At 37.1% G+C, this 14,117-nt stretch overlaps 1 protein-coding gene across 3 annotated transcripts in view; it reads right to left on the reverse strand.

Moving 5' to 3' along the window:
* LOC120540316 (serine/threonine-protein kinase WNK2-like) overlaps positions 1-14,117 on the reverse strand; it is a 205,600-nt gene that overhangs the window by 143,078 nt on the left and 48,405 nt on the right. For all 3 annotated transcript variants that reach the window (XM_039770970.1, XM_039770969.1, XM_039770968.1), the window contains exons 2-6: positions 9,125-9,297; positions 8,778-8,998; positions 2,132-2,289; positions 1,094-1,182; positions 635-854 (exon numbers count right to left, since the gene is read on the reverse strand). In XM_039770970.1, the coding sequence (XP_039626904.1) occupies positions 635-854; positions 1,094-1,182; positions 2,132-2,289; positions 8,778-8,998; positions 9,125-9,297 (861 nt within the window). The remainder of the gene's footprint in view (positions 1-634; positions 855-1,093; positions 1,183-2,131; positions 2,290-8,777; positions 8,999-9,124; positions 9,298-14,117) is intronic.

The following is a 14,117-nucleotide window of genomic DNA, read 5'->3' on the forward strand; positions in this document are numbered from 1 at the left end:
AGCAGTTAAAGTAAAATGCCTCCTGGGGCAAAGGTATCAAACACTGAGGATAAATTGGACTTCTTGCATTGTATTTAACTCATTTGGTACCATTATTTTATATTATACATACAAATAAATGGCATCCATCCATGCCAACTGGATTTCTTTATTTTTGGAAAATGGGAAATAAAAGTATTAGATATTCTATCGCCCTCTGTGTTCTGTGACTCCCTGACCGGAGTCGTACAGTTGGCCTAGATCTCCGACATTGTGAATTTTTTGATTTTGCATTATACTCGACCATAGAACCCTCAGAGGCTTGTATCTTCCAGTGATGATGCTGACTGGAGCTTGTTTCCATCCTTCATTGTCTACTGGCCACATTTCAACAATTACTGTATGTTAATAAACAGATATTACTATGTTACATTGATGTCCATCAGTTTGGAAATGCTTTATCTTCCTATATGTTTTAAGTATATGCATTATGTAAATTGTAAAGTAAATGCATTTACCTGTGAACTAGTTAAGGCTCTCTGAGCCTGAACTCTGTGAAGAGAACTATACAAAAATAAACTTCATTGTATGGAAAATGGCTTCATTCATGATCATGGAAAACAATTGGAAAAATAAGCCGTATAACACTACTCACCATTTCCTGAGCTACATCTTCTGGATTTTCATTTATCAGATCCAAACTAAATTCTATAACACCATTATCCTTGTATTTGCCTTTCAGTTTCTTTGGATCTTCAACCCATAGCCTAAGTGCAATTGATGATTTCTTGCCATCATCTTCCTCGGCCAGCTCCACTCTCAATCCAGTATCTTCTGCAAAGAATCCATGATTCAGGAGATCTTTAATTACATACCTGGGGAAAAAAAAATTAAAAAGGAGAAAATAAAAACAGCTGTCACAAATGAAGGTAAAGCACATGTTCTAAAAATAGGACATAAACATTTATGTGTAAGATATTAATACGTTTTACAATGAGGGTCAGGAGATATCAGATTTTGAAACAAGTATAAAAACTCTGTAACAGCCTGCATGCATTAGTTATTGATGGATGGCTACTATAGCACCATATCAAAGTCACGAAAAAAAACAAACCTCTCTTCTTTGTTTTGGCATATGCAGTCTCCAATAATTTCTTTAACTTCTGGATCTGAAACTTTGTTGTAGCTTGCCGGTTTCACACCCTGAAATTAAAAAATAAAATACTATCTTCAGTGTAATGCAGTATTTTAACAATTTTACTTTAAAGACAGAATTACTCATAGTTACCATGAAAATCTTCCTTGATTCACCAATGTGCACTGCTCAAGTGTAACAGTTTTAATAGTTACTAGGATAAAAAGGACTTTTTAAAAAAAAAAATGGTGATAAATACAATAGTACATTTAGAGTTCTTAATTTGAAAATGATACTGCTAAATACACTGGATCATTCTTGCTACTTCAACAATAAGCACTCAAATATATTTGCCATGTTTGGATTGATTTTTTTTTTTTTTAAATCTTGTAGTGTTCTTTATTGTATTTATATTAATATAAATATTAAACACACTTTCATTCTCATGTTTGTGAATTACTACTGAAATTTTATAAAATACTTAAAGTTGCTGCAATTAAAAACACAATCAGCAATTTAAAACATACATAACATTCTCAAAGCTGCAGTCAGCCATAGCTTCTTGGCAGCTCTGGCACAAGACAGGAACCAATTCTCAACAAGGCTCTAGTCTGTCAAAGAGCCTACTTAAGTGGGGAAACACACATACAAAGTATATTCAGCTTCAGCAACCAATCTAATAAGCACAACTTTGGGGATACAGGAGGAGAGTACTTCCTCATCTGGAATACTTATCAGATTACTGAAACAATACTTTCTGTGTGTGTGTGTGTGCGAGAGAGAGAGAGAGAGAAACAGAAAAATATGTTTGGATTGTATCTGGAATAACAGTACCATAAATCTGAAATAATCAAGTTCAGCTAAGTAAGGATGGACAATTTAGTTAACCAGTAAAGTACATATGCCTTCACCAGCAGACCAACTGTATTTCCTTAATGAAACTCCAAACCCTTATGTTTTTAGCACACTCTTTATGAACACATGCATTTCCGATAAAATATTGACATTTTCTCTTACACTGGTGACTTTCCGATAAATCTGTGCGGCATTCTGGCACTCCGAGTATGGATATTCTGAGGTAGCCATTTCAAGCATGCACATCCCAAAGGCATACACATCAACCGATTCATCATAGTGCTCTTCATACATCTCTGGAGCCATAAATTCTGGAGTACCTAGTTAAGAGGAAAGCATGTACATTAGTTAACATGCATTCGATCTGCATACAAACAAACAAACATACATAGATTACAATTCTAGACAAAATCCAAACCAAATACATTAACTACATACTGATTTTTTTTCCATATCGATTACAAATGACTTCAATTACCCAGAGATTTCTTTCTGTACACAACACAGTAAGACTTTTTTTTTATTGTATAACTTCCAAACACTACCATACCCACCCTGTGCTGAAATAAGTACCATGTTATTCTTAATTAAGGCTATTAAGTTTTGTGGAAATGCCTGTTCTTTTCAACACAGATACACATTTTTTTATTACTTCTTACATATATTCAAACATTAATATTTTCTGAAACCCTATTAATTGCCATACAGATAGAGGTTGGGAGCATGTACTGACACAAAGGCGGCAAAATGTTGGCATTGTGAAAGATAACCTTCATTTACTTATGAGTCTCCAAATGCTTCAGTACCATGATCAGGAAAATACTACACTGAGAAAGGACTTTGAAAATGAAAACAGAACAACAACAATTAAAAACACTCATTTTATCATACTGTATCTCCATTTCTCTCTGTGTACACACACACACACACACACAGAGTGTACTACTTTAAGATGAATGTTCCTGTACAAAGTATATAGCTCTAAGAGTGAAGCTATTAAAGGTACCATTTTTACTTATTAAAACCATTTTGTTCAATATCAAAAAAACTTGTGCGCTAATTAACCAAAATACACCCTTTAAAGAGAACACATTTACCATCAACTAACTTTTGTTCCACTGCTAGTTTTAGTTCAGTAGCAGACCAGCAGACTGTTCCAGAAAGAGAGATATGCAATTTTGGGCCTCAAAACAAATTTCAGCTTGCTGTAGTGCGATTTCACACCAACAGATTAGCCAGTGATTGAACACTGAATTTCAATCGGCTTATGCAATTCCAGATCTAGATTAATATGCATTCTCTGCAACATTTGCAAGCACTTCCAAGCTGAACATTGAACAGCTCAAATTTGCAAAAATCTCAAGTAAACATTTTTAACGTTGTCATTATGGGGTGATGTGTGTAGAATTCTGAGGAAAAAAACTTAATTGAATCCATTTTGGAATAAGGCTGTAACATAAAATGTGAAAAAAGTGATGCGCTGTATGTTAAACTTGCTCTTTTGCAGGATAGTGTGAGTATTTGTTGCCTTGTAACTAAGCTGAATTTAGTCAAATCTTTTTCTGAAACAGGCAAATCTTGAGCTTGTTCCAAAAAGCAGGATTAGTGAGTTAGTCACATCTTTGACCTTATGTAATCATGCAGTTCTGGCTTAATCTGTTTCAGAAAGACAATTTTGGCTAAATCCAGGTTTTATGGAAAAGAACTAGCCAGATTACCACAAATACCAACCTACTTTAACTATATTTCACACAAATCCTGCTTTCTGGAACATTACCCAGATGAAGACTATACAGCCTAAATTCAACCTTCTTTACTTTTCATCGTGAAAATAACCATTAACTGTTTAGCTAGTTTAGCATCGAAATTACAGCACTAAGCTTATTGTTTGCTTTTCTTCAGTCCCTTTGAAGGATATCTATTTGGAATAATACAGTCATGGCCAAAGGTTTTCAGAATGACAAGTATTAGTTTTCAGAAAGTTTGCTGCTTCAGTGTTTTTAGATCTTTTTGTCAGATGTTTCTATGGTATACTGAAGTAGAATTACAAGCATTTCATAAATTTCAAAGGCTTTTATTGACAATTACATTAAGTTTATGCAAAGAGTTAATATTTGCAGTGTTGGTCTTTCTTTTTCAAGACCTCTGCAAATCGCCATGACATGCTGTCAATACAATTTTTAAGTCAAATCCTGACTGATGGAAGCCCATTCTTGCATGCTTGGGAGTTTATTAGAATTTGTGGGATTTTGTTTGTCCACCTGCCCCTTGAGGATTGACCACAAGTTCTCAATGGGATTAAGGTCTGGAGAGTTTCCCGGCCATGGACACAAAATTTCAAAGTTTTGTTCTCCAAGCTACTTTAGTTATCACTTTTGCCTTATGGCACGGTGCTCCCTCATGCTGGCAAAGGCATTGTGAGTCACCAAACTGTTCTTGGATGGTTGGGAGAAGTTGCCTTTAGAGAATGTTTTGGTACCATTCTTTATTCATGGCTCGGGATCAGGGCACCACCAGTGCAGAGCTAGCTCAGGAATGGCAGCAGGCAGGTGTTCGTGCATCTGCATGCACAGTGAGGCGAAGAATTTTGGAGGATGGCCTGGTATCAAGAAGGGCAGCAAAGCAGACACTAATTTCCAAGAAAAACAATAGGGGCAGACTGGTATTCTGCAAAATGTACAGGGATTGGACTGCTGAGGACTGGAGCAAAATCATTTTCTCTGATGAATCCCCTTTCTGATTGTTTGGGACATCCAGAAAAAAGATTGTCCGGAGAAGAAAAGGTGAGCGTTACCATCAGTCCTGTGCCAACAGTAAAGCATCCTGAGACCATTCAAGTGTAGGGTTGCTGCTCAGCCAAGGGAGTGGGCTCACTCATAAATTTGCCTAAGAACATATCCATGAATAAAGAATGGTACCAAAACATCTTACGAGAGCAACTTCTCCCGGTTATCCAAGAACATTTCGCCTTTTCCAGCATGACGGAGCACCGTGCCATAAGGCAAAACTGATAACTAAGTAGCTTGGGGAACAAACATCTAAATTTTGCATCCATGGCCAGGAAACTCCCCAGACAATCCTATTGAGAACTTGTGGTCAGTTCTCAAGAGGTGGGTGGACAAACAAAATCCCACAAATTCTGACAAACTCCAAGTATTGACTATGCAAGAATGGGCTGATATCAGGCAGGATTTGGCCCAGAGGTTGATTGACAGCATGCCAGGGTGAACTGCAAAAGGTATTGAAAAAGAGAATAATAATAATAAATAAGTTGTATTTATAGAGCGGCATTCACAAACCTAAGGTCGCTTTACATACAAAGTAAAAAAAAATGGGAAAAAAAAATTACACAGAAGACAAAAGTTCGTAGAAAAGGAAAGAAGGGCCAACACTGCAAATATTGACTCTTTGTATGAACTTAATCTGATTGTCAATAAAAGTTTTTGAAACTTATGAGATGCTTGTAAATATACATCAGTATATCATAGAAACATCTGAAAAAAAGATCTAAAAACACGGAAGCAGCAAACAGTGTATCATTCTCAAAACTTTTGGTAATGACTACAGTATATACTAGTACATGCTATTGTTCAATTTATTTGTTATTGCTATTTGTAAAGCACATCAGGCTTTTTGGCATTACCCCTAAAAGTGCTCGGAATTCTATGTATTTACGGTTAAACCTAGGTCAGTTTCAGGGTAATGTGTGACAATAGGCTTTACAGTGTTAAGCCCAAATAACTATTGGAAAAGAATGCTGGCATCTAGTGGATAAAAGAACATACTGCCAAAAAAATTAATATTTGTGTTTAGCTACTAGTTAACTCATGAATATTCAAGAGTGAGGCACAGACGTCAACCAAAACATAAAGGCATGTGAACATAAGTGGTATAACCAGTTTCTGAGCACAGTGAAGCTGAACCATTAATTGAATCAAGTGATAGTGGCAACATCAAATCTGATGTATTACCAAACTACGGTGATATGCATGGTAAATCTGGTCATTTAAAGGTTCACCATGGTGAAAGTAGGTGTGTGGCAAAACGGCAAAATAACTGCATTCAAGCTGAAGGATAAGAAAGATGTTAGCCCCCCTGTTCTCAATGTAGCAACTGTAAAAGCTTATGTCAGGAGAAATGTGGAAGTCACTAAGCCTTGATCTGTGGTAGCCTACAACAAAACAAGGGATGCATAGATCAAGTGGACCATGCACATACTATGTCTCATGCGAAAGCAACATAAAAATATATCTTAAGTGCACAAAAACACGCTTCTACTGTCCCAACTATACCATCGGGCTATACATGGCTTATGGTTTCAAAACCTATCACACAAAGGACATGTACTAAATCTGAATCAGGACAGTGGACACCAAAAATACCTTTCCTACCATATTTATGATGATGTTTTGGTATTTGTGTGGTTCTTTTACACATTTTTTCTGTTGAAAAATAATTCAACTTAATGGCTCATTTTTTTCTAAAGATAAATATAATGCTTAGGAGGTGAAGGCTTGCTGTGCTCCACGTTTTTATAAAAACACATTTTCTGCCTTGTGTTTGATGATACCAGGACAGACCCCAAACTGGATTAAGCAAGTACTTCTCTCTCTGGTAACACCAAGAGACAAGTGACAGTTTATAAAGTTTCTGAAAAAAAGCAAGATATTTCGCAAGGTTTTTTCCTTGCGAACAAATTTTGAAATTTGTTCAGTCTTATTGTGAAAAAAGATAAAAAAGACTAGAGAAAGAAATTTGTAGAGGATCAAATTTTTCGTGGCATGAAATGTAAGCCTTTGGATACCGCTATCAGCAAAAGTTCAGATACTTGAGTTGCATGAACCAGCTGGCTTGCTACAACTGAAACTAAGGCTCAACTAACCACCTGGCACTTGAATTCAATTGTCTCTTTTCAGGCAAAAACTTGTCCATTTCATTAAGGACATTTCATTGTTCTTGAAAGTGTGGCTGAAAGTGAAAAAGTGATGCTAAGAATCTGACAGTATTATATATTGTAGAAATACAATCTTATTGCTCAAAACCAGCTGAGAAGTTCTGAAGTTTTCAGTTTACTTATAAAAGTATTCTTGCCATGATTATGGATATAAAGTCCCTGGTCAACATGTACATATACATACACTATGTGCACAATTATTAGGCAAGTGAGTATTTTGACCATATCATCATTTTTAATGCGTGTATTCCAACTCCAAGCTGTATTAACTTGAATGCTTATTGGATTTAAGCACGTCAGGTGATGTGTATTTGTGTAATGAGGGAGGGTGTGGCCTAAGGAGATCAACACCCTATATCAAGGTGTGCAGAATTATTAGGCAGCTAGTTTTCCTCAGGCAAAATGGGCCAAAAAAGAGATTTAACTGACTCTGAAAAGTCAAAAATTGTAAAAAGTCTTTCAGAGGGATGCAGCACTTTTGGAATTGCTAAGATATTGGTGTGTGATCACAGAACCATCAAACATTTTGTTGCAAATAGTCAACAGGGTCGCAAGAAACGTTGTGAGAACAAAAGACGCAAATTAGCTGCCAAAGATTTGAGAAGAATCAAACGTGAAGCTACCAGGAACCCATTATCCTCCAGTACTTTCATATTCCAGAGCTGCAACCTACCTGGAGTGCCCAGAAGTACAAGGTGTTCAGTGCTCAAAGACATGGCCAAGGTAAGGAGGGCTGAAACCCAACCACCACTGAACAAGAAACATAAGTTGAAACGTCAAAACTGGGCCAAGAAATATCTGAAGACAGATTTTTTTCAAAGGTTTTATGGACCGATGAGATGAGAGTGACTCTTGATGGACCAGATGGATGGACCTGTGGATCAGTAATGGGCACAGAGCTCCACTCCAACGTGGAGGTGGGGTACTGGTATGAGCTGGTATTTTTAAAGATGAGCTAGTTGGACCTTTTTGCATTGAAGATGAACTCAAAATCAACTCCCAAACCTACTGCCAGTTTTTCAAGACACTTTCTTCAAACAGTGATACAGGAAAAAGACCATGATTTTTATGCAGGCCAATGCTCCATCACTTGCATCGAAGTTCTCCACTGCGTGGCCAGCCAGTAAAGGCCTTAAAGATGAAGGAATAATGACATGGCCCCCCTTCCTCATCTGACCTAAACCCTATCGAGAACTTGTGGGCACTTCTTAAACGCTAGATTTACGGGGGAGAAAAACAATACACCTCTCTGAAGAGTGTCTGGGAGGCTGTAGTCACTGCTCCACAAAAAGCTGATCGTCAACAGATCAAGAAACTGACAGACTCCATGAATGGAAAGGCTTATGACTGTTATTGGAAAGAAGGGTGGCTATATTGGTCATTGATTGATTGATTTATTTTTTTTGAAATGTCAGAGATGTTTATTTGTAAATTTTGAGGTGTTTGTTTATTATTCTCACTATAACAGATGAAAATAAACAAGTGAGATGGGAAAATTTTCATTTTTCCTTTAGTTGCATAATAAATCTGCACACTAATAGTTGCCTAATAATTGTGCGCACATATGTATTCCCCTGATGATGTTCACACTCACATTTCCGTTGTGAAACATTCAGGTTTCAGGTTTATTAACATTTTGGATTGACTGATAGCACTGTGTTTGTTCCATATTAAAATTAATCCTCAAAAATACAACTTGCCTAATAATTCTGCACTCCCTGTATATACACACACACCCATAATGAAACAATGCAATTCAGAGTAATCTGTCTTATACAGAAATATTCAAATATAACACTTCTACAGTTCAAAAAGTGGTTTAAGCCTTCATATGTAAGAAAAAAAAATTATTACCTATTACACTTTTGGCAAAAGAAGCTCTTTTTAAAGTAGCCAAGCCTAAGTCACCTATCTTTACCGATCCAGTTGGGCCAGTAATGAAAATATTATCACATTTCAGATCTCTATGAATGATTGGAGGGGTCCTAGTGTGCAAAAAGTATAAGCCTTTCAAAATCTGACGACACCAACTGCGTAAAACCTTTGGCTTCATTACTTTAAATCTCTTCAAATATCTATGGAAATAAAAGACAAAAAAAGGATTCAGCCTCAAACACATTATGCAAATTTGACATTTAAAGAAAAATTTTCATATTAGCCTTTAATATAGTATAGATATACAAAAACAATTTGAAGCTTACGTTTTCAGAGTGCCTGAGGTCATTAGCTCAGTCACAAGTACAATGCACTTCTTCCCTTTAACATGAGACTCCCAAGAGTCATAAAAACGCACAATATTAGGATGCTGCAAGCCCTTCAGCATCTCTGCTTCCTCTTTGAATCGCTGTCTTTCAGCCTTTGATAGCTTGCGATCCTGTAAATTAAATAATGGACATTATCACGAGTACAAAGTGATGATGATATATTTACTGTACATATGAACACGTATAAACATTCAATTGGCAAATTAAAAAATAAAGGTTTTCTACATGGCATGTTACCAAACCAAGGCTAAAGTTTACAAGGGCTGCTACAACAACTGTGGTATAAAATACTGATCTCTGTTTCACCTTTGTGCCAAGACGCCTGAATTATGAGGAGATCAGTATAATTTACAGTGCATCCGGAAAGTATTCACAGCGCATCACTTTTTCCACATTTTGTTATGTTACAGCCTTATTCCAAAATGGATTAAATTCATTTTTTTCCTCAGAATTCTACACACAACACCCCATAATGACAACGTGAAAAAAAGTTTACTTGGAAGTTTTTGCAAATTTATTAAAAATAAAAAAACTGAGAATTCACATGTACATAAGTATTCACAGCCTTTGCCATGAAGCTCAAAATTGAGCTCAGGTGCATCCTGTTTCCCCTGATTATCCTTGAGATGTTTCTGCAGCTTAATTGGAGTCCACCTGTGATAAATTCAGTAGATTGGACATGATTTGGAAAGGTACACACCTGTCTATATAAGGTCCCACAGTTGACAGTTCATGTCAGAGCACAAACCAAGCATGAAGTCAAAGGAATTGTCTGTAGACTTCCGAGACAGGATTGTCTCGAGGCACAAATCTGGGGAAGGTTACAGAAAAATTTCTACTGCTTTGAAGGTCCCAATGAGCACAGTGGCCTCCATCATCCGTAAGCAGAATAAGTTCAAAACCACCAGAACTCTTCCTAGATTTGGCCGGCCACCTAAACTGAGCGATCGGGGGAGAAGGGCCTTAGTCAGGAAGGTGACCAAGAACCCAATGGTCACTCTGTCAGAGCTCCAGAGGTCCTCTGTGGAGAGAGAAGAACCTTCCAGAAGGACAACCATCTCTGCAGCAATCCACCAAATCAGGCCTGTATGGTAGAGTGGCCAGATGGAATCCACTCCTTAGTAAAAGACACATGGCAGCCCGCCTGGAGTTTGCCAAAAGGCACCTGAAGGACTCTCAGACCATGAGAAACAAAATTCTCTGGTCTGATGAGACAAATATTGAACTCTCTGGCATCGCGTTTGGAGGAAACCAGGCACCGCTCATCACCAGGCCAATACCATCCCTAAAGTGAAGCATGGTGGAGGCAGCATCATGCTGTGGGGATGGAACTGGGAGAATAGTCAGGATAAAGGGAAAGATGCAGCAATGTACAGAGGTATCCTGGATGAAAACTTGCTCCAGAGCGCTCTTGACCTCAGACTGGGGTGACGATTCATTTTTCAGCAGGACAACGACCCTAAGCACACAGCCAAGATATCAAAGGAGTGGCTTCAGGACAACTCTGTGAATGTCCTTGAGTGGCCCAGCCAGAGCCCAGACTTGAATTCGATTGAACATCTCTGGAGAGATCTTAAAATGGCTGTGCACCGACGCTTCCCATCCAACCTGATGGAGCTTGAGAGGTGCTGCAAAGAGGAATGGGCGAAACTGGCCAAGGATGGGTGTGCCAAGCTTGTGGCATCATATTCAAAAAGACGTGAGGCTGTAATTTCTGCCAAAGGTGCATCGACAAAGTATTGAGCAAAGGCTGTGAATACTTATGTACATGTGATTTCTTAGTTTTTTTATTTTTAATAAATTTGCAAAAACCTCAAGTAAACTTTTTTGACATTGTCATTATGGGGTGTTGTGTGTAGAATTCTGAGGAAAAAAATGAATTTAATCCATTTTGGAATAAGGCTGTAACATAACAAAATGTGGAAAAAGTGATGCGCTGTGAATACTTTCCGGATGCACTGTATAAACTTTCACTTTTTCCACATTTGTGGTTCAGTTTTTGATTTCTACCACAGAATGCAGTAACCTAAAGAAATGCAGCTAAGATATGTAAACCAGAAACTGAAATACCATAAAGCAAGAAGGTTTTTTGGTGTGTATCATCAATTTGTTACCGTTTTTGCTTTGAATTTCACTTTTAAAACAAAGATACTTGGACTGTGTAACTTTTAAAAATAAAAGTAACATTTAATGCTCAAACCTTTTCAGAAGCATTAGAATTTTGGAAAAGCTGAAAAACATAGCTATACTGTTTTTCAACAAATAACCTAGACACACTTGCTGCAATAAACCAAAAACAAGTACAGGCAAAGAACAATAAAAATAGAACAAATGTATGATAACTTAATTTGACCTTCCTATTTCATAGAAGCCATATAAACAAGAATTCAAAAGTTAATTCTTAACTAAAACATTAACCAGGTAACATCATTCATTCCAAACCAGCTTTAAAATGTTCCTGTCACAGGTGTCACCCATCCATCTATCCAACTAACTAAAAGATAGAAACTAAATAGCGAAGAATGTATTACTTGCAGTTTAACTGCAGGGTTTATTTGTTGAAAGATTGTTGCTGCTTCAAATTTTTCTATGAAATTTACAAACAGCTACTGTAAAGAATTATCCTTTACACAGGTTAATACTTTCATTTACAGCAATACCAATAACCAGAATAAGATTAGCTGACTTTATCCTAACTATCAAGTTTCAGTCAATAGTTCTCAGAATCAAAATAGATGTACTCATGGTTTGCTTCTTGTTGATTATGGATATAAGACAGATGCAGGCAATTTAGTCACATCTTGTGATTATGGGCAGCACTGCAGTTTTTCTGGTTTCACACATAGTGATCTTCTTTTGCTAACAAAACTTAAACTGATCACCAACCACCCAACAGATGTTTCTCTCTTCTTCAGGAAGACTAACGTGTTGTTTTTCATACAGTCTCTCTTGTTTGTGGACCTTGCTTTCCTTTAGAAAGGTCTGGATTCATGGATTCCACATCCAACTCGGTTCGAGACAGTCTTCCACTTATATGGTCCATAACTAGTAAAAGGGATAACTCCTGAATATGTTAAGGCAAGGCAGAGACTGGACAGTGGATGAAAACCTAATTGTTGCAATTGGTCATAAAAGGAGAGAACATTTTGCCACTGGTTTCTTGGGTACACATAAGCACAAACCTTTATATGACGACAATTAATACAAGTTTTTTTCCTATCAAGGTTGTATGTGGTTGAGTCATGGGCTCTTCTTCACTGACCAAGTCCATCACAGAGACAACTCTCTATGTCATTTGCCTTAGCTCAACTTAAGAGACAAGTCTTTGAAGTTGAATTCCAAAGAGTGGCCCTGTTAAGAGAATTTATGGCCTTACCTGAAGTGTTCAGCTTCTCTGATGGCTGTCTTATAAGCAAAATACTTGTATGCCAAAGCAAAGTGGATAATCCCATTCTGTCCTACACAGCTCAAAAAAGTGATACTCCAGATAAAATACAATTATATGATGCTTAATTGCCTAAGTGCTACATAAAATATGTAAACCTTGGTCCCATTACACTCTAGCTCCCAGTAATATTGATGCCTCAGCAGGTCTAAATGATCATAAAAACCATTCCAAAGAGGTGGACATTTTTTTTTGGATTTGACAAAATAAAAAGTATTCCTTTCAGCCTGCATGTTCCACAGGATAACATGTAAAGAACACCTACTGAAGTGTGGTACTAGTGATGTCAAAACACCAGAACATTTAAATTAGAAGACAATGTAGTAAGTTTTAAGAACGTTTAAGAGAGATGGACATCTAGAACTGTGCTCCACTGGTAGCTGTGTTATTTTCCTATTTTTACTATCATTCCAATGTATCCTGTATTTAGTCAACCCAAGAAGACTTAATTACAAGTATATACAAGCATAAGAAACAGACAAAGGTGTCCAGAAAGAGAAGGAAAAAGGCAGATAAAAATTTATCAAAGTTTAAACCGGATTAAAGTTCAAGTACACAATATAGCCTGCCAGAGTCTGACTTGGAAAAGACGGGTGAAGTAACAGATCTGCCAGGACCTCACACTACAGCATCAGCTCCAATTGAAAGTGGAAGCAAAACTGCAAGTGAGGCGGGCAGTGAGAATTCGCCAAACTCTGGCAAATTACCAGAACTGAGCATGTCTTCTCTATCCCAACTGTTAACTTCTACCGACAACCCAAGTGAGTCAAAAGCAACAACTCTGCCCTTGGAGCGCAGAATTCAGATAAAGCTTCTTGTTTCCTGCCAATTTGAAAGTGATCTTTCATGACCAGTTCCACATCTTCAGTTCTCCCAAAGAAGCAGAAAATGTGCTAAGATGACGGATCCTGACATCACTTAAAATATTACCACGAGTCATAATGTGTCCTGGCAATGCAAAGAAGATTGTACTTGCAGTTTGTAATGCAGCATTTGCAGTAACTATACATTTTACAGTATTTCCTTTTCGGCCCCTTTTTCCCTCCACTTTTAAATCACAATTTAAATTTCTTATATTAATTGTATGTATAGTTTGGTAACCACTAAGTAACTAGTTATTTACAGTATGAAGACTTTTGTTCCTTTTTTTTTTTAATCACCTAAAGAGAATGTTTAAAATCATACTCTGGGTTTATTGCATCTGCACTGTACTATTTATGTATGCTTTTTACCCTGACAACTATAAGTGCCAACATGAGGACAGGCTTCGTAGCCACAATAGTCAACAACAATATGAAATCAAGGTTAATGCTATTGTATGAAACAATGTACTACTTTTACTTATGTTTACAAAATGTCTTCAAAAGTTCACAAGTGGTGTCTCTCTAACCAAACAGTGAGCTTTGTGAGCTGAGAATTGAAAGGTCTCAATTAAGATCTAAAGATGGAAAAAAAAATTCTCACCTAACAGGTCTATATGCCAAG

The sequence above is a fragment of the Polypterus senegalus genome, chromosome 12 (genome assembly GCF_016835505.1).
Source record: "Polypterus senegalus isolate Bchr_013 chromosome 12, ASM1683550v1, whole genome shotgun sequence".
In the NCBI taxonomy this organism is placed as follows: domain Eukaryota; kingdom Metazoa; phylum Chordata; class Cladistia; order Polypteriformes; family Polypteridae; genus Polypterus; species Polypterus senegalus.